This window comes from Haliaeetus leucocephalus, unplaced genomic scaffold (assembly GCF_000737465.1).
Source record: "Haliaeetus leucocephalus isolate CR32 unplaced genomic scaffold, Haliaeetus_leucocephalus-4.0 Scaffold251, whole genome shotgun sequence".
Taxonomy (NCBI): Eukaryota; Metazoa; Chordata; class Aves; order Accipitriformes; family Accipitridae; genus Haliaeetus; species Haliaeetus leucocephalus.
Genome location: NW_010972687.1, coordinates 1669360 through 1689838, shown reverse-complemented (window position 1 = coordinate 1689838; position 20479 = coordinate 1669360). Strand labels below are relative to the sequence as shown.

Below are 20479 nucleotides of genomic sequence, written 5' to 3'. Positions count from 1 at the left end.
TGCAAAAGAATGGCATTTAATAAGTTTAGTGCATTTCTCAACTGGGTTTCTGTGCAGGAAATCAGGCATGTTAGGTCTTCACAAGCACGCTCAACAAGTTATTTGCAAAGGCCTTCCTCTGATGTCAAGACTTTTCTCGAGCCAAAGAACAGACACTTCATCTCAAGTAAATGGGGGACATAATTAGTCTACTATGAAATCTTACAGACAGTAAAAACCACTTAAATCTTACTGACATTTTATTAGTATGAATCTACCTTTATGTTTTACATGCTGAGGTGACCCTTGCTTGTGTGCCTAGATGTTTGACATCTGACACAGTCAAACTATTTAGACATAATTAATTGTTTTATAGAACAAGAGTTTGCTACAGTATAATGTTATCCAGTTCTCACTGCCATCTTACTAGATACATATGTATGCAAAACAGAAATCTGTGCTCAGGACTCTCATGCTGTGCGAAAATGTTTACTGATTCTCTTCATTTTTGAAGAGGCATTCTGTTAGTATGTGACATTCAGTAGTTTAATTCATAATGTTATTATTCCAAGAATTATAGAGGGAATTTTATTGTGGGATTCAAGGAAGTCAATGGCTTGACACACTATCTTCCTGATTATTTCAGTGCAGTTGTTTCACACATATTTCCACCTCTCCCAAAATTGATTGCCACATGTTTACAAAATTTTTTTCCATGGCAGACATCTGTCTGGTACTAATTCCTTCCTTACCCTTTAGCAGGAATATTTTTATTGGTCCACTAATTGTGATTTTGAACCAAGCATTTGGAAAACTTCCTTTGCACAAAAGCTTAACTGCTTCAAAATGCACTGTTATAGAGAATATCAATCTTTATGATAGCCTATTATTGTTTTCCTGTTATTTCCAGCAAATGAATACCCAAAATATTTCTGCAAAAGGCTGTGATTCAGAATTGACGATCTCCCAATTTTGGCACCCAGCAAATGCAAAACAGTCCTTGATAGTAATGGCCTATTTTTTTTTTTTTTTTTTCCCATTTTGACATTTTCTAAAGCTCTTAGCATTGGCATAACTCTGTTTCCTTTGAAGTCAGTGGGAGCTTTGCCATAAGGAGCAGATTGAGTCCAGTGATGAGCAAGCATGAAAACCCTAGCCTTTATCTCTTAAAAAAAAAAAAAAAAGAGAAAAAGAAGCTCCGAAGCACTTCACCTGCACATATATTTTTTTAATTACTTCCATTATTCATTAGAAGCACTATGCATTTGGCTTAATAAAAGGGAAAACTTACATATTTTAATTTTTATTCATTGCTTTAAAAATTATATATTTGTTGTTCCCAGATATATGGCATTTTTAGCAAAGGACTGCTTGTGGTTTATGTTCCAAAAAACCCCAGAAGACATAATTCTACACGATGTAATGAACATGTATGACATCAAATGTTCCCTGATGTAACACATTACATGATTCTCTTGCTAATATGAAGATCAGGATGAATACAGGTAAGACAGGACATGATTCAAATTGAAACTGGAGTAAACCTTAGAAGTGTGAAAGAATTTGATTAGCTTATCATTTCTGTATAGTCCTCCACTTCTGAGTTGAGAAAAGACCAAAGATCCAAAGACTACAGAGTACTATTCTTATCATAACTTTTGACCAAGCTGGAACGTACTATAAAAACATTGTTGTCACAGGACTTTTTAAACTGAAAACTCTTATTTAAATCAAGGATTTTGAAATGTCTTGTGTTTTCAAAAACCTAGCACTTAAAGGGGATTCCACAAACTACACACATATATACCTTCATGCAAATGACTCTATCTATATATAAACTGTAAACCATAAACCATAAACACAATGATCAGTTTTGCCTATCAATAAACCACAGGCTACTAAAAATGGTCATTTTGAAAAAGTGTGTATCTAAGTAGTTTTCTTATTTGTTTTATAGAGGAATTATTTGCTTGACATCATTGGCTCTGACAACACGAAGCCTTTAAACACTGTATAAACTAATTCGATAACATTTCAAACTGGGTATCCTAGTTATAAATGTTTAAAGTTGGGTTTTGGAATTTCATTTGAAATTCCCGTGAATCAACAGTTTTAAAAGTATTTACTTACATTTCTCGTCCATTTCCTGACATCTTAAATCCTCCAAAAGGACACTGAGCAGACATTGCACTATAGCAATTAACCCTGGAAGAACAGGAAAATTACTTTTGACAGTGAAATAACGTTTTTCACTTCTAAACAATCCGTGTTTTTCTGTTGACTGTAAAAAACCTGTGGTGATATTCACAACCTACATCTGAGTAATATATTTGCAAAAATATGTGTAGCTTGAGGTTTAGAGACCAGAAACTACACTTATGATCAGGGTTCTAACACTCATCAAGGGTCTTCAAGCAGAGTGACAGTCATATCTTTCTCTGATATTTATGATAAAATTCCTTGCTAACTAGTGCTAACCAAAGACTAGTCACAGTTAAGCCTTCTGCAGGCACACTTCCAATAGATAAATTCAGGATTGCTTCAGTATACCTTTAGGAAGTTTTGTTTGGTTCTACTCAATCTTAAACCATATTCTGTATTGTGGTTGAAAACAAAAATACAATAATGAGAAAGAAAGGAATTTCACAGGAGAATTTGTAGTATGAAGAGTTTTAGCAGAATGTGCATCTTGTTCCCTCGGTGGGAAGCTGGTTTTGTCTTGCAGCATTATCAACTCAGGTATTCTGTATTTTCATATTTTATAATTTCTCCTGCTACCAGTCTACTGGTTTCAACAAAAGAGGTTCTGCTCATATTTAAGGATTCCTAGACAGACCAGCAATCATGTAAGAGTAAAAACCAAAGATTCCAATTTTATTTTAAACTTTATTCCATTTAAAGAATACCAACTCCTAAGTCAAAACTGTTAACTTATTTTTAGAAAGCATATGTTTTTAGGTCACTGGACCTGGGCAGGAATTTGTGCTGGTTGCAAGTCCTTTCAGATAAAATGTAAATTGGACATAGGTTTTGCGTTCAAGAAAAAGTGGTTGTTTTCTTTCTGATGCAGTGATGTAATTGCAGCGAAATGCAGGTCTCTGTCAGTGATAGTCATTAGACTCAAGTCTGCTATTCCTCCCAGCTCTCACTCTTGCATCTCTCAGCCTTTGCCTTTCCTACTCCTTATAGGTTGCCTCTTTCTTTTCCATCGCTGGAAAAAGTTGTCCTTGTAGCATTTCCCCCCACTTGCATTTCTTTCCTTTTTTCAACCACATTTTATCAACCTTTTCCATCACACGTGAATGTTCTGCCTAGGTTAATGGCAACAGAACTTCAGATAATTCATTTCTTTACACAGTACAGAAAATGATCCCCACAAATTAAGTATGTATTGGACTATCCTCAGATCCTGAATGGAAAGGTAAGTAGCACTCTCACTGTAGTTCCTTTTGTCTCCTTTCCTTTTTAGCAAGTCAATTTCCTTTTTTAGACTAAGTTTACAGAACAATTGTGTGTAGACTTATAAGAAATATTTATTTAATAGCACATTAAGTATGGAAAGGTGAAGGGAAGAGAGACACAGGAGTCTGGCATTAATCTACCTCTCTAAAGATTACAAGGAATTGAAATATAAAAGTACACCACCCAAAGAAGTGTTAAAATATACTACAGTTACTGTCATTGGCACCTGGAGCTCTGAAGGAAGAATTAAAAAAAGCCATTACTTACCATACTGTCCCAGCCTGAAGAGCAGCTGCAAATGTCAGTGCTTTATCAATGTCTTTGGTAAAAACTGCTGCTGCTAAGCCATAGGTAGTATTATTTGCCCTCTTGATAACTTCATCTATGGTTTTAAACTTCATGATTTGTTGAACAGGTCCAAATATCTGTTACAGACACATGTAAACATATGAAGTAGACTAGCATAACTTACTATTGTAAATAATTTATATTTTTAAAATTTATTTCTGTCAGATGGCCTTATTACTGAATTCATTCAGTCAAGAGTGTACATCTCAGAATAGAGTTCTAAAAAGGATTATAAATTCACACAAAGATAAGATTTTTGTAGTATGAAGCAAATCAAGATAGCCTATTATAAAATGATTACTAAAACAATAAATAAATAAAAAACCCCAGTAAATTGTGAAAACAAATAAATTAAGATTAAAAGATACCCACCATAACGGTAGTTAGCATGGAGTCACAGTGTGTTGCATATCTATACTGGTTACCAATGAACTGGTATTTTCTTGGTAAGCTCCAGTTTTAGAGTTGAGAAAGACATTCAGCTTTTCCTTCCTCTAAACTTTGTATTAGACTTTCATCTCTGCAGGTAGCTGCACAACTGAGCATGTATGCCAAGTGAAACAACTAATTCTGCTTTCCATATGGGTGTTATGTGCGATAATAGTCCCCCAGGCTCAGCTTTCCCACTACCGCTGCTCTGTGTTCTCAGCCAGAGGTGCCCATGCCTACCACACAGTGCCGAGGCTGTGTAGGGTGGGGGGTTATTACCACATCTAATTACTTCAGCTCCCATAGATTGTGAGATTTCCACTTGATTTTGCTGGAAAGTGCTAGTTTCTAACCAGATTTGCAGGGATTGATTTGCACAGATCAGAAAACCACTGAATGTTCCCCCACTGTTCAAGCTGTGAGCTTCAGAACCTGGATATTCTTTAAATTGCCTTGGCTCTCTGGGGTTTCATTATTCAATACACTCAAAATAGCGTGAGAGAATCAGTTCTTGTACTGCTGACCCAAAGGAAACTAACAGATCTGTGAAAAAACATACCTCTGTGCAGTTTCCAACCTGCCTCCCAGACCAGCAGAAACAATCCAAATTATTTCTTATACAGCTCTCTCCTTTTTCACAGCTCTCTCCCTGACACAACTAACTCTAGATGCTCTGGTGTTCATTTTTACTCACCCTGTTGACTCTTGCTGAATGTACTAGGTATGTTCAGCAGACTGCATCGGCACAGTATCGCTGGCTATATAAAGCAACACCTAGATTTGTAACAAATTTGAAGGAGCTTTCTAGTATGAAGAAGTATAATGGACACCTACTGCAGCACAACTTCAGCAGTTGTTAGTCAAGGTGAATGTAAAAAAACATATGAAAACCCCCTGTTTTTCTCAATGACATAGCAGCTCTGCACTCTTAACTGTCCTGTTCCTTGTAGATGATCACTGATGGCCTGGAACTGCCACCTTAGTTGGGTCAGTAAAAGCTCTTTCAACACTGTGTAAACATATCTGCAAACTGTTCTAAGTTAAATAACCCAGCAAAGGAAAACCTCTGCTTTGCTATAATTGCCACCAACAAAATGCCTATGGAAGCACAATCTAACTGTTTTTTCTTATTGCAAAATAGCTGCTTGATGCACATTTTGTCCAAACCTCAAGTGGCTCCTTAGGCAGTGCAAAGAGTTCACAAGCTGTGCCTTCAAGGTTTGCTTCTCTGTTACAGGTTACTGTGACTCTGATATATGAGACATGAGCAGAATGGGGTGATGTAAGCAAACCAAACTTCAGTATTTCTTATCTACTGCCAGCTTAAGCTGGAGCCTTTGTTGGCAGGCCAGCCTCATGCTCCTCTCCCTCACCTCCACAGAGTTGGTGAAACAGGCATCAGAAACCAAGAAAAGCATTTTAAACACCAGGGGGATGGAATGACAGATTTACTGAGAGTGGTTTTATATAGCCACTTGACCTTCTAAATGGGTATTTTGTACAGACATTTAAACAGATGATCTCCAGTGAGAGTAAAGACTATCAAGAATTTATTTACCTCTTCTTTGGCGATGCGCATATCATCTGTAACATCAGAAAAAACTGTGGGCTGGATGAAGTAACCTTTGTCTCCCCATGGACCTCCTCCACATTCCAGTTTGGCTCCTTCTTTTTTCCCACTCTCAATTAGCTCCAGGATTTTTTGAAACTGCTCCTTATCAATCTAAAGATTTTAGATTAGATAAAATTTGGATTAGAAAAAGATATTGCAGGGGTGAAAACAACATACACTAATAGGAATTGTTCTTCTAACTCATTAACCGAAACCTAACAATGTTCCAGCTTTGTTTAATTGCATGTGTTGAAGTGGAACAGCTGGAAAGCCCTGCAAATATTCTTGTCACTAACTTCTCAAAACCTTGCAGGCTTTTCTCAGATAGTCAAGTAATCAGAAATTTTGACATAGGAGTATCAGTTGTAGAGGGACTGATATCCTGGTTTTCTTTAGTAAGAAAAGAAAAAAAAAAATCTATACAATAAATGTGTTTTATACTTCTCACAGTACTCTTGCCAACTGCAAATGGTTCACCAAAATACAAATTGCTGAACTTGATCCTGCAGAAATAACAGAGGGTTTGATCTAGCCCACAAGACTCTTCTGTACTTCACTAGGTTTGGTAGATTGGCCATACTGTTTTCCTAAACTATTAAAGGAAGTTAAAAAGCAACAATAAAATATACGTGAAATTCAATGCTGTTTTCAGTTCATTCCAATTTATTAGTGGAATAAGGACATTTACACTCTAGTTTAAGAAATAAAGATGGCAGATAGTTTATGGTGTGAAGCCAATCTCTACCCCTCCACTTGTCCAAGCCTACTAACGAATTGAACATATATGCCAAGAATATTGCAGTTTGGGTCTATAGTGTAGCAAAATGCATGATCTTTGGCTGGAAAAGGAGTTTATGGTGGCAGTACAGTAGGGGCTTATATTTCTCTAACCCCTTCTAGTTTTCAGTGACAAAGTGAATACAAGGAAATAGTGCAAATGGGAACTAGAAACAGATCACACATTGTTTCCTCTCCTCCCCTCTGCAAATTAACCAATCACCACTTCAAGCCTGAAGGGAGATCATACACAAGATAACATTTATTTTAAGAAAAACTCAATGGTAAAACTTGTTTGGTAGAGGCCTCTAACACCCTCTTTTTTTTTTTTTATTTTTTTATTTGTTCCATTTTCATGATTCTTTTCTTCCCTCTTTCAGAGTCCAGCCCTTCAAGCATTCACTTAGGAAGATACTGAGATTACTTCCAGGGGTGACTCTTGCACAGAAGCTTTTTGTCTGTGATCATACTCATCAGTCAGCAGAGTAGATGTGTATCGTCTTATTCTCTTGTTTGTGCAATGAAAAGGTCACATTTCAAGTTTAAGCAACAAGTTTTACCATGGTCATGGAATAGAACAACATTTTCAAGGGTTTTGGGGAATCCTGGATGGGTATTAGACTAAACAGCTATTCAGCTAAAGCTGTGATAAAAGTCTATATTTATAAGGATATGAATTTATAAGGATATTTATAGGGAGGTGATTTTTAGTTCTCTGTGCTCCCTTTGTCATTTTGCTTTCAAACAATTGCCTTACTGAATGCTTAAGACATAAAATTTGTGCTACCCTGGTGGCCAAATATCTCTTGTGCATAAACATCTTGAAGAGAAGATGAGGTTTAGATGATACAGCTCACGCTGCTGCCAGTTGTTCCTTTGTTATTATTATCATCATTATTTTTCTTAATAATGTGTGAATTAGCATATATATGATCTTTTGAATTCCACTAGGGCCTTTGGCTCTTCTTTGGTGCCCATTGTGCAAAGCATTACTCAAACTTGGTGCCTCAGGCAGGTGTTGCCCCAGAGGGCCTGTGCACTGGAGGACAAAGATGGCTTTCTAGGAGGCTCCATGACAAGAAAGCACAGTGAATATGCCTGATACAGGCTATCATTTTTTGTTTCTAGAAAGAATTAGTCAAAGCACAACAAGGAATTTGAAGACAAAGAGAGATATTTAACATAATTACCACAAAAGGAATGCACCTAAACCGCATGGTTACAATTTTCCATTAAATGGGATCATACCAGCTCTAAAAGAAAAAACTTTGCTAACCTATAAAGAAGTTAAGATTTCTGCTAAAGCTTGCTAAGAAAAAAAAAAAGAGGTCAAGAAAACCAAATGATGAGACTGGAGGAGAAAAGAGTCTTCATGCTCTTTCAAATGTTTTCAGTAATGCTTTTTTTCACTTTTAACTTTCTTCTTTTTTAGTAAAAGTTTACTTTCATCTCTTTTAAATTATTAGCATGAATTTCAAACTCAACAAAGCCATAATAACATGAGAGTAGATTCCTGTTAGTTTTATATTAGCTGTACACCAGACACCTGGAGTTTACTTGTTTCAATCTTCCTGTCCTCTGGCACTTAAATTTATTCAGCTGAACATATTGGCTTGTTAGCAAGACACATTGTAGAACAGCAAAACAGCATCCTTACTATTTTTAAATTCTCCAAAACCTGTGTGGCTTAGAATGCAGTTTTCCAGTTTACTTGGTGTCTTTGATTACATAAAATGACTGTGATAACCAATGAAGAACATGTTACATTATCAAATATGTGGGAGTTGCTTTGTCTCCAACTTTTGCTTTGTCTCTAATACAGTTCCTTTATTCTGGGGCAATCAAATATGTGCATAATAGCTCTGCCAAGAAAATATATATCCCATAGTACAAGCTGATATGGGAATAAGACTTGATGAAATTTAACAATGTTCTAATGTGATCCACTGAATCCATAGCACTGTGATAGCTATGCTTTTTAATGCTGCATTTTAGCATTCATTTTATGGGGAAGCTGTTGGCACAACCTTTTAACATAAGTAGGAAAAAGTACAGAATGATACATTTTAATTGTGTAATATTCTAAAACTGAAAGCAGGATAATGAAACACTAGCACATTGAAAAAGGGGAACAGACACTATTAAATTTTAATTCCTCAAGCTACTCACTTACAGTGGCACTATTTGAATATAATGTTAGCAATAGCTGATTGTACTTGCACTTTTACAGCTGTTTCATTGGAGCTTTCTCAAAACATTTCAGTTCTATATAATAGTTCCCATTCCATAATAAAAGGAACTAGAGAAGAGAAAGAAATCTCACCCTTAGGCCTATGATAGTGACACAAACAACCATCACTCCAGTTTCTTCCTCCTGATTCTCTAGACTAACCCCTAGACAACTGTACTTAGCCTTGAAACTAATGCAACAGTAGCTTTGGAAGTACATTAAGCTGTGATGTGTCACAATTATACTGGAAACATTTAACATTACTTACTTGAGGGCCTTGCTGTACACCAGGCAACAGAGGATTCCCAAGAGTATAATTCTTTGCTCGTACAATGCTCCGGCGAACAAACTCATCATAAACAGGCTCTTCCACAAAAATCCTAGATCCTGCTATACAACACTGTCCCTGGTGGTAGAACAGACCAATATGTGCAAATTCCACAGCAGTGTCCACTGCAAAGAAATGCAGAGTTCATCAGATCATAAACTTGAATGGTCACATCATAAATTCTTTACAAACCTTTGTCACGCCATCTCAGTTCCTTTTTTAGCACTTTTTATTTTTATAGCCCTTTAAAACACAGATATTCATCTATTTATTCATGTCCAAAACTACTGGTATCAAGACTAGCATGGTACTCCTAGAGAAACACACATTCATCTGTTCTATGTGAAGTGTAGATTCAACATTATTTCCCCTATCAGCAGTACCAAGAGGAGTATTCAGCTAGAAGGTTAATAAACCTGTATAAGATCCATCTAGCTGCTTTTGGTTCTGCATTCATGCTGGATTAGGATGGTCCTTAATTACAGTAAGGGTGGACAGGTTGTCAGAGGTTCATATCCATTCAGAAGCCACCAGTTTTTGGCGGCAATCTAACTTAAAAATATGGTGTGACCAGAGATTTTTAAAAATTACTCCTTCATGAAACAGGTACAAATAATTTACTGACAATGAAAAGAAAAAGAACATGGGACTTGCAAAAGTAGTAGGTTTATATAATAAAAACGGTACTAACAGTCTGCATCTGCAAATATAATGTTAGGACTTTTTCCTCCAAGTTCCAATGTAACTCTCTTCAGATTGCTCTTCCCTGCTGCTTCTTTAATCAGTTTGCCAACCTAAAAGGTAGGGAGAAGACAGCTTCCTCTCAAATACTTTATTATGATCTCAATAACACTTCTCTGAGTTCCTCAATAGTGAAAATCTGTTTGCAGTTGTCTACTATTCCAGTAATTTTAGAAATGAAAAATAAATTAACTAAAATAAAAATTGAAGAGTCAGGGTGCAGGTGACTTGCAGTCTACAAACCAGGAATGCTTTCTAGGAAAGTTCCCCCCCAGACGCACTCATGTTACTTGCCAAAGATGTCTGGTGCTTTTTTGGTTACCACCACTCTACTTGCTTGTATCTGTGATTTAAAGTAGGCACTGATTCTGCTCTGACAGTTACTCCCATTAGGCTGAAATTCCCATATTTCATACATGGGAAAGCCCTTTGAAGCACAAAGTGAATGAGAGAAAAAGTAGATATCTACACTGCCTGCATGGCCAACTCTTCCTTATTCCAGTTTCTCCCTTAGAATAAAGAAGAAGAGGAGATAGACACTGTGAGGCAGAACCCCTACCCTGCTTCTTTCCACTGATGGCATAATTAAAGGAACTACTTAATATGAATTGTCCTGGAGAAACTATGAAGGGAAAACATGCTTGTAACCCTTGTGGTTTTGGTCTGTAACTGCTCTTGTGTAATAACCATCAGATAGCTTCCTCCCTCTGCCCGCCTTCCTGCCTTCATTTCTTGCTGCTAAATTACACCATCAGAAGAATAGGATTGCCTCCAAGGTCTATGAATACACCCTCTGGTCCACCTGTCTTTGGAGGGATGTGGCACTGAGAATTGTAGTTGTTACTATCCATTGGCAACATCTGTGGGGTGTTTCTCAGATGTCACATTTTGGGGTTGTTTTCTTTTCCTGTTACTTTAGAGCTAAATGTTTCTAAGACTAAACATAACTCTTGCTCTTGGTGTCTGCTGATCCTTTACACGAGGCAATGACATTTATATTTGGAGTGTACATCCAAGAAGTTAAGAGACCAGTTGGCAGCTCTTCCATGTAGCATGCATACAGACAGATAATATAATGTACTGTATTAAGGATATAGTTATATAATGCCTGCACTGAGAAATCTTCAATGACATCACCTGCTGTTCTTCAGACTGAAGGTTACAGAAAATTAAGTGACCTTCCTTTCAATTATTAAACTGACACATATTCAAATATACTTTTAAGACCACCCAGGTGATCATCAGTATCATTCAAATACCAAAAAGCCATCACCTCACCTAAGTGTGTGCAGAACCAGGAATGAGTTTTCTGAAGTACCATCCTACCATCCTGTTGTTATTAAAATTAAACAGAACAGAGCACAGCCTGTTTCACATTTTGCATTTTTTAAAAATAATTATTCTTTAAAAAAAAGAAGCAAATAAAAATGAAAATGTTTCCTTTTAAAGGACAAGACTTAAAATAGCCTTGGTATACTAGAACTTATTGTATCTCATGGAGTGACTTTGTTTGAAGGGCTTTCCTGCAACACAAACATTGTTTAAATATGTTTAAAGTTAATAATAACCAACAAATCATTAAACAGACTTTGTTTAACAAACCAGCAGCCAAAAGAAAGAAAAAAGTTAAAATAGTTACATAGAACAAGTTAGACAGTAAATCATTACTGGGAATCAGAGGGGCACATTTCCTGCTTGTATTTTCTTGCATTCATTATAGTACCTCTGTAGAGCCTGTGAAAGCTATTTTATCTACATCCATGTGGTGAGAAATTGCTGCTCCAGCGGTGGGTCCAAAGCCTGGCACAATGTTCACAACTCCAGGTGGAAATCCTGCCTGAATTGTAAGAGAGATCCCTGTAAATTTGGGGACCAAGTCTTATAAACTGTTACTTCCCTTTTCACTTCTCCCACCACCTTTTCTCAGTCATACAATTATTCTCAGCCCTAGAGCCCCAAATGTGTTCATTCTCACATGATTTACACTCCCTTTCCCTCACCTGTCTTTTAGGCTATTGAACTGGCTCTTTAAAAAAAGAACATTTTATTTCAGTTATTTTTCAGTGTCATTGCCAAAGAATATTTTTTTCCTCCCCCAGTCAGATGTGTAAAGAAAAAGATTGCTTAATTTCATGTCTGCTTCATTAAAGTTATTTGAATCACCCATGCTGTGTGCTTGCTGACTTCTGCTCATTACCCCTTACATGAGATGGAATTTAATTAATGATCTGCTGACTTACATTGAAATTCTATTAAGAAAAATTATGGAAATAGTACTTCAAACTCAATGTCTTTACTTCTTCCTCTGGACATGGGTTGAAAGTAGAGAGTGGGCAACATGAAGGTTTACAGCACAAAAAAGGCAGATCAGCTACCAAGCGTGAAAGAGCCAGCTACCTGAGATATGCACAGTTCCAGTATTTCCAGTTTTATATTTAAAGAAGCTTTTCCTGTCAGCCAAATCAAATCTATTGTTTCCCACCAATTCTGTATTAGTTATGTTCCATTCATAGGCAAAATAAGTTATTTTCTTCCAACAGCTTGTCAGGGAAACTCCCATGGATGTGTGAAGTGCAACTGGATTTCCTGTCGGCAGCTATGGGATCTCAATGGCACTTGCAGAGCAAGCATAAAATTAAAAGACCAAAAAGATGCATCTCCTGTATTATCACTTAAATGAGTCTCTTCTTAGTGTTAAACAGGACTTTGGAATTACATGCAAAGGTTCCATTTTCATTTGGAAAATGGTGAATTTCAACTGGTGAGTTACAGCTCCTAAACCTCATGTCCTGCATTGTGGACACCAGACCATTACTTTTGATCGAGCAACTTAGGTTCCTTACAGGTTCATGCTCAGATACATTCTATCAATGCTTTTTATGTTCATTTAATATTCCAGATTAATATTTACCCCAGAACTGATGAGACAATAAGGTTCCTTCCATTTGCTTAGCATTGTGTTTCACACTTAATTTGTAGAGAAAAGTAAGAAGACTATTTTTTATGGGACACTGTCTCCCTTTGGGCATTTAATTTTCATGTCTGTATTAGAAGCTATTCTCTACCTATTAGCAAAGAAACCTTGTGAGGACTATTAAAAAGGTTAGTGAGAATGACCAAAAGTGACTATAATTTTTTTTTTTTAACATGGACACTTGAGAACTAGAAAGTTAAATTAGATATTTAGATAGTTTCACAGGGAGTCCAAAACAGCTACTGAAGTGATCACTGAGGTTTTGATCACTATCAAGGATTTGGGGTTCAACTTTACTTGAGTAATCTGAGTGTAAATTAAAACTCAGCTAGCTTTGGGTGAATAAACCTTGAAGGACTTTATAACATAAATATTGGTCTTTTTTAAAGCTCTACAATATCTGTCACACAACAAAGACATTTAACAATTATATACTTAAGCTTCTCATCCAGTGGAACACTGAGTGAATGGGTAAAATGACAATCATCTTGCCTTTTACTAAAAGTACTCTAGCATTATACCAGTCATTACCACTCTGTAACCATTGTAAGTGTGCATATAAAATGGACCACTGATCACATTCCCACTTGTGAGCTCGCCTTTCAGGAAATCAGAATATCAGAATAGGTATTTCATTAGAACAGAGTTACTTTCCTTGTAAAGTTGCTTTTTCAGAGAAATATACTTTCTGATACTTATTGTTAAAAATTAATAGAAACGGTATCTCTGATTTTTTTTAAAGCAATTCCTCCTCCCCAGTATTATCTAATAGCATTTACTATGTGATGCAATAGCAAGATTTGGCTCCTTCCTGATAGTCATTCAGTTTCTGTGAAATATTAACACATAACCAGTCAGTATGCTCTGCTGAATCATTGTTTTGAAGCAGAATAATAAAATGTGCCAAGTCATTTCCATTAACACTCTGCAAGGTTATTGTGCTGGTGATTATTGACATCTGTGCCAACTCTTCAAACATGTTAAATTACATTTGTTGATTTTATTGGGAAGCAAGATAGCTAAACTATTTAACTGTTCTTCTTTGGGTGTTTGCTAGGCTGGGCACAATAGCCAAAGTAACTTTGGAGACACTGAAGAAACTACCACACTCCTTGTATTCAAGAGCACAAAGTGTATTCTCCCAGTTTCTGTGTGAGGAGAGTTCACAAGTTTGGCAGCAGTCACCAGTTCAATTTTACAGCTACTCGTTAATAATAAACCCCCGTGGATGAAAAGTTCATTCAATTAAAACATAATAATAATGAGCTGTACACACAGGTCCTTTTCTGTGATAACTATGCTAATAAAGTAATTGCCAACCACCTCTAAGTACTCTGCTCTTGATTCCTTGTTTGCTTTTGGCTTTGAAAGGTACTGTGCTTTTGTAATACAAACATGTTTGCCAAGGAATGGAGTTTACTAAATTACTATTGTGGGGTTGGTTTTTTGTGTGTGTGGACTAGGCTGAAAGATATGCGTGCTTTTGCCCTGGATTTGCTTCACTGGTTTACAGTAAGGTAAGTTCCATAGTACAAGGCTAGACATGCAATGAGAAGTACTTGCAGAGGACGGCCTGGCTTATATTACCTCTGTGGCATTTCAGCTGCAGTATACTCTTACATTTCTGAGAAGGGCAAAAAACTCTGTTGTTGATGACCTACCTCTTTAATTAAGGATCCCATGTAAAGGGCAGTCAGTGGAGTTTGTTCTGCTGGTTTGACAACCACCGTGTTTCCACAACAAAGGGCAGGGGCGATCTTCCAGATGAACATAACCAATGGGAAGTTCCACTGAAAGACAGATGAGAAGGTGTATCTTATTTCTCATATATCACCAAAATGCCTTTGCTTTTTCTATGATAATAGTGTGAATTGTCAGCTGGGTGGTTGAACTCTTTGTTGAACTCCTTTCAGAATGAAGATATTTCGAAAAAGCAAGCCATGTTATACAAAGACCAGTGATTTTGGTCTATGTAAGTCCACGGGATCCAAGGTTTTAGTTAAAAGCTCAAGAGACAATAAGTGCACTCCTCTAACAAAGCCTTACAGAAAGTTGCTGGATTAGTGGTGAAATTGGGAGTTTTGCTATCTTAAATGATCACATGCATCATCAGTTCAGTTTTCTAAGGGAGACAAGGTAATAACATGTAATGCTGCCCCTGCGCTCTTCCCTGGATGTTTCACTGGCAGCTCTCTATTGTGGTCAGTCCAGCTAGACTGCAGGGCAGTGACTCCTTTGGACTCCTTATTCAACAGTATGAGGGACCATGTGGCTGGGGGAAAAACAGATTGCCCTTTTGAGAATATATCTAATAGTTTTGGAAGTATTGAGTCCAAGAGCCTCAGCACAAAAGCCGCAGTGGGCCTTACCTTTATGAAAGTGGGGAAAAAGGCAGTTAACAGTTACCTATTATGTCAGAAAGGCTTGGAGGAGTATACAGGCAACTGTTTTTTATCTCTCTCCTGATCTCATTTCAGTGTCACCCCACCCCCAAAAATAACAGGAGCACAAAGAACACAAAGTAAGAGATTACAGGGTTTTCTGGATCTTCATCACTGAAGTGGAACTGTGTGAGTGGAAGGGAAATGGAAATGATGAGCTAGTAAAAGTGTTTTGCAGTGTTCACATAGTCCTCAAAATTTTTGGGTTATGTGAAAGCCTCCAACTTGGTGGGTTCACATTTCAATGGAGAGAAAATAAAGATACACTCAGAAGTCCTTGAACATTTTAGAAGGGAAGCCAGTGTTTATACTAACTGCTTATAGTTCCAGGATACAATTTTATTTAGAAGTGGACACATCTAGTGTTTCTAATTCTTTAGGACATCTTAACTCTGAGTGCTTTACTTGAAATATCTTGTGGCTGACCTACAAGAGAATCTAAAACAGCATATTCCCAAGCTCTCCTAGAGGCTGGATCAAAATGTATTCCAGTGATGTTCCCCAAATCAATGTGGTGGTCTAAAGAGATAGCAAATCTGCAAGCTCAGCTGAAAGATATCAGGAACATGTGTGGGACCCACATGTCTGAGCAAACCTGATAGACAAGCTGACTATTTCAGAATCTGGTAAACTGTTGAGCAGGTCGGGTCAGGCTGCTCACACCATGTGCGAAGGGGTGGTCAGATTAGGAGTGTCTAGTGCTTATAACCATTTTCACAGCAATCAGTTGAAGCTGTTTAGACCTCACAAATAAGTTTAAAAGTTGAGTTCCTCAGCGTTTTGGATGTTCAGACTCAGACAGGCCTTTTGAATTTTCACTTAAAATAAGTGACTTCAAAACTGGGAATTTACACACTCCAAACAGGAGCTTGGGAACATATGGCTCAGTATCACTGTGCTTATTGGACACATTCTTTGTGTTGTTACTTGTACCATCAACATGGTGAATGAATCTTAGTCATAAATAAAGATCCAGCTGTCTGGATGCTGTACAGAGCAGAACAGATATTCCAGGTCCTAAAGAGCTTATTGCTTATAGGCTGTAAATATTACCCTTTCCTATTTGTTTATTTCTAATTCTTCCAGTTACAACAAAACACAATTCCGTCTTTCAAACTAATCCATCAGTCAACATTTTGAGATTTATTTTCCCTACCTATACAGGGAGGAGAGAGACAAGGCTGGACTGGACTGACTCATCAAATACTCCATGTTGCAGTATTTGATGAGTACTCAGGATAGTCTCTATCTTTCAGAACCTGAAAGTTTCTGACTGGTAATGCACTTGCATAGACAAAATTTCAAAAGCGTTTCCATTTGTAACGGGAACATGTGTGTTTTACATAAATGGTTCCAACTTACAGGAATAATTTGGCCACACACGCCAATAGGCTCATGTCTTGTAAATGTAAAAAAGTTTCCATCTAGGGAAAGAACAAATAAATTAGACATTCAGACAAAGCCCTTGTGAGAAACAGTTAAATCAGAAAGAAGATAAAGTTGGATACCAAACTTAGCTGGATAAAATTCTACTTATAAATTATATTTTCGAAATCTTAACTATGCAAAAACCCAACCCTAAAGTACATCTGGATTTAATATCTACTTTCTTCATATCTCCAAGGTCTGATTCTGCCAGTCTGACTGACTTTCTGCAGTGATAACCCTGCTTCTCAACATGGTATGCAGAGCACACCAATAAGCATTCCTCATTTCTTTTTTCTTTTATCACCTTTTTTTTAGAAAGTGCTCTTTTAAAAGCTACTTGCAATCCTAGGTACATATCAGACATTTTTTAATATTAGATCTTAGCTTAAATCAAATCCATTAAGTATAAAATTCTCTTTGATTCAAATAAACATGTGTTCCATTAAGCCTAGTATAGAGATCTATGTGATGCAAAAAAGTTGGAAGTATTTATCACTCTAGTTTTCCTTAATTCCTTCTTTATTACCATTCTTTTCTTTGTCCTTCTGAGACAAATCAGCTAGAAACAATATTTTCATAGACCTACTTAATGGGAGAAGGAATGGAATGAAATTTCAGCAAAATAAAAGAATGTTTCCTCATTCCTTTCTCTTTGTACTCTTCCTAATACATTATCCAATAACTGAAACAAATATTACTCTTTGACATAATCTTAGCTTTAATAAACAAATACCTGGTTTTCATTACTGGACCATTGAATAAACCGTAGATTACTATGCAAAAATAACCTATCAGACTTCTTAGATGTATATACAGGCTAAAATCTTTTGGTCAATAAAGAGTACTTACTAGTGGTGTATAGAACAAGGAATAAATGCGGGTAACTCCACTAAATGTTTAAAATGAGCACTATTATAAATCTTAAATAAACTGTATTAAGAACTATCTAAAATATTTTATGTTTGAGATATTTTTTGTGTTGCATAACTTTTAGAAAAAGGCAATTTTTTACAGATCACATTGGCTTCAGTTCTACACTTTTGTTATCTCAAAACTACTCACCCATTGGAACAGTACGCCCATGGATTTTATCAGCCCAGCCTGCACAGTAGCGTAATGTTTTGATACAGGCACCTAAATCCATTAGGTAGGCAGTGGAAAAGAGTTTCCCACCATCAATGGCTTCCATTGTCTGCAGAAAACAACAATTACAGTGTTAATATCAAATATTGATAATGGTCCTCATGCTTGTACTTTGACATTTAGCTTTTGGTTTTTCAGTTCAGAGGTTTTCAGCTTTAGTACAAGCATTTAGATTAATTCCCCTCTGAAGGATACTTAGCATTTTGAAAAACCCAACATTGCAATTTACAAATGAGAAATTTTTGTGAGGGTTTATTCACAGTGAGCTATGCAGGTAAGACGATCATGGCACATTTGTAATGGTGAGATGTTCTGAAAAAACAATAACATTTCTCCCATCTGAATCAGTTACACTGTTCTAGTTTAAATTAAATATTCTACAAGCGTAGATAAAAAGATCAGCTAGGAGTCTATGCAAATAAGTGATGCAAATAAAATGAGTGGCCTCCCTTAGCCTATATGCACTGACACTCAAGGTAGGCACTAGTTTCCTGGAAATAACTGTCACATTAACTTAGGACCCTGTGCTGTTTAATTATTAAGGAACATTTTTCTAGGTGCTCACTAAATGCATGATTATCAGCATATATGAGCAAAAAGACTCAAAGCATGGAATAAAATCCCCCAAATAATACCTTGAGTCTTTCCTGTGCAAAGGAAGGATCTGAGCCATCAAGAACTCCTAAATGAGAAAAATTCACTATGAATAATACTTATACAGAAGAGACTTTCTTTTATTGGCTAACTCCTGACTGAGTGAACTAACTGGTCTTATTTGAAGCCATGCCTGACTCTCCATACCATGGATCTCTATGCCAGGCAGATACAAACCTTTAGAATAATAATTAGCAAATATTCATTCAACCTCTATAACTTTTCAGCTGATCAATTCTGTTCCACCCACAGTGCTTTAATGATCCCACAGAGACACCAGCACAGAGTTGATTTCCAGCCAAATCTAGGGAGTATGGTTTGGATTAATGCCATTTCAATACCCCTAATCATTGGGACATCTAGTTAAAGACCATGTGCAGTTCTTAAATAGTGTCAACATCTTCTTGACACTGCTAGAATTTTTTTCTGGAGTTTTCCAGCACAGATACACTGGGGACCTTCAGCTTTGTGAATAATCCTGTTAGAATACTTCATAGGAAACCCCCAAACTATAGTTTCAAGATCCAGTCAGATCTTAGAAATACATATTTTTTTTTTCTAAATTTGCTATTTTGTATGTCCAAGGTTCTTTAGCATTTCAGGCTGGGTCTACAGACTGATCCTGCAAGTAAAACATGTCACCAAGAGCCCCCCTGTGAAATCCACAGTTTTAGTTAACTGGACACATTGCAGATATCATACCTGGGAAGAGAACAGAACAAACAGAGAAGCCAGCAATGTTTGATGGCTTTCAGCAACAAGGAACTGATTAAATGAGACAGGCCCTCATCATTCCAGGCAATATATCCGGCACTGTGTTGTTCTGTTTGAATATGGGAGAAAATTCTTCCCTGGCCTCAAACTTATGAACTTTGTAGCTTTGAACATCACAACACACCGAAACCTAAGAAACAAAATTCTCAGTGGCTCTTTCAGTACGCTGCTTTGACATATTCTTCCAGTAGCCTGCCTATAGGGCTGTTGAACCTCTGGAACTTCAGGAAAGGCATCTTATCATTATATAAAACACTGAAATGGAATAATTTTGATCCTGGCCAGATTCATGAGCACAGGAAAATGCTTTTGGAATAACCTTTGGGGGTCTATTTTGACCCTTAGTGTTTACAAGGCTATTTGCTACTCTGTAGTACTAGTACTAGTTTTCTGGAGAAAATCTCTCTTCATTTTGATGACATCTGAAAAGCATTTAATTCAAACACACCTTATCTAAAAGTGAAAAGTATTCAATAATGTGACCAAGGTGTAGGAAAAAAAACCAAATTCAGTAAAGCAGAAACTTGGGTGGGGCACCACAGAAAAGCAATACTTTCATATTATGAAAATGGCAAGTGGGAACAAAAACTAACTTAATGTTTCAGCTTTCCTGTGGAAAAAAGATTATTTCTCCATCCTCTTTGCATGTGTAATGCCTTAGGCTGTACAATAAAGAAGCAAATGCCAGCTTATCCAGTATCTAACTGACAAGGGGGCATACTTTTCCTATTAAAAATGTAACTCTCTTAAAATTTTATCTCTCTCAACTGCAATGAATCGAGCATTGTTAAGGACATAAGTTCCAGCCACACAAAAATTCTCCTGAGAATCTAGGTAGTTATCAGTCCCTATCAAGATGACAAGTTTCATTTAGAGAAACAACTTGGTTAAAGAAAAGTGTAAATTTGTCAGTTGCAGTCTTTGGAATTCAAGGAAATAACCTCAGTTCCTTTGAATTTTTCTTTTTCTTTTAAAAACCTGTTTAAGACACATGCAAATGTCTTCTTATACTACAGCCATAAGGACAACAGAATGGACAATAGATGCTTTGCAGGTTTATATATTTTGAAGGCTTAAATTTTATGCATTTATCAATGCTGTGGTTTGTAGCTAATGGCTAAATACTTCAAATTGTGACTAGATCAGTCTGAGTGGTGAT

General features: G+C 36.7%; 1 protein-coding gene across 2 annotated transcripts in view; it reads right to left on the bottom strand.

The window, feature by feature from the left end:
• The window catches only part of ALDH1A1 (aldehyde dehydrogenase 1 family, member A1), a 56066-nt gene that overhangs the window by 722 nt on the left and 34865 nt on the right, over positions 1-20479 (bottom strand). For both annotated transcript variants that reach the window (XM_010568593.1, XM_010568592.1), the window contains 9 exons: positions 17812-17941; positions 16684-16745; positions 14542-14670; positions 11630-11743; positions 9857-9959; positions 9106-9290; positions 5777-5941; positions 3709-3866; positions 2110-2184 (listed from right to left, as the gene is read on the bottom strand). In XM_010568593.1, the coding sequence (XP_010566895.1) occupies positions 2110-2184; positions 3709-3866; positions 5777-5941; positions 9106-9290; positions 9857-9959; positions 11630-11743; positions 14542-14670; positions 16684-16745; positions 17812-17941 (1121 nt within the window). The remainder of the gene's footprint in view (positions 1-2109; positions 2185-3708; positions 3867-5776; positions 5942-9105; positions 9291-9856; positions 9960-11629; positions 11744-14541; positions 14671-16683; positions 16746-17811; positions 17942-20479) is intronic.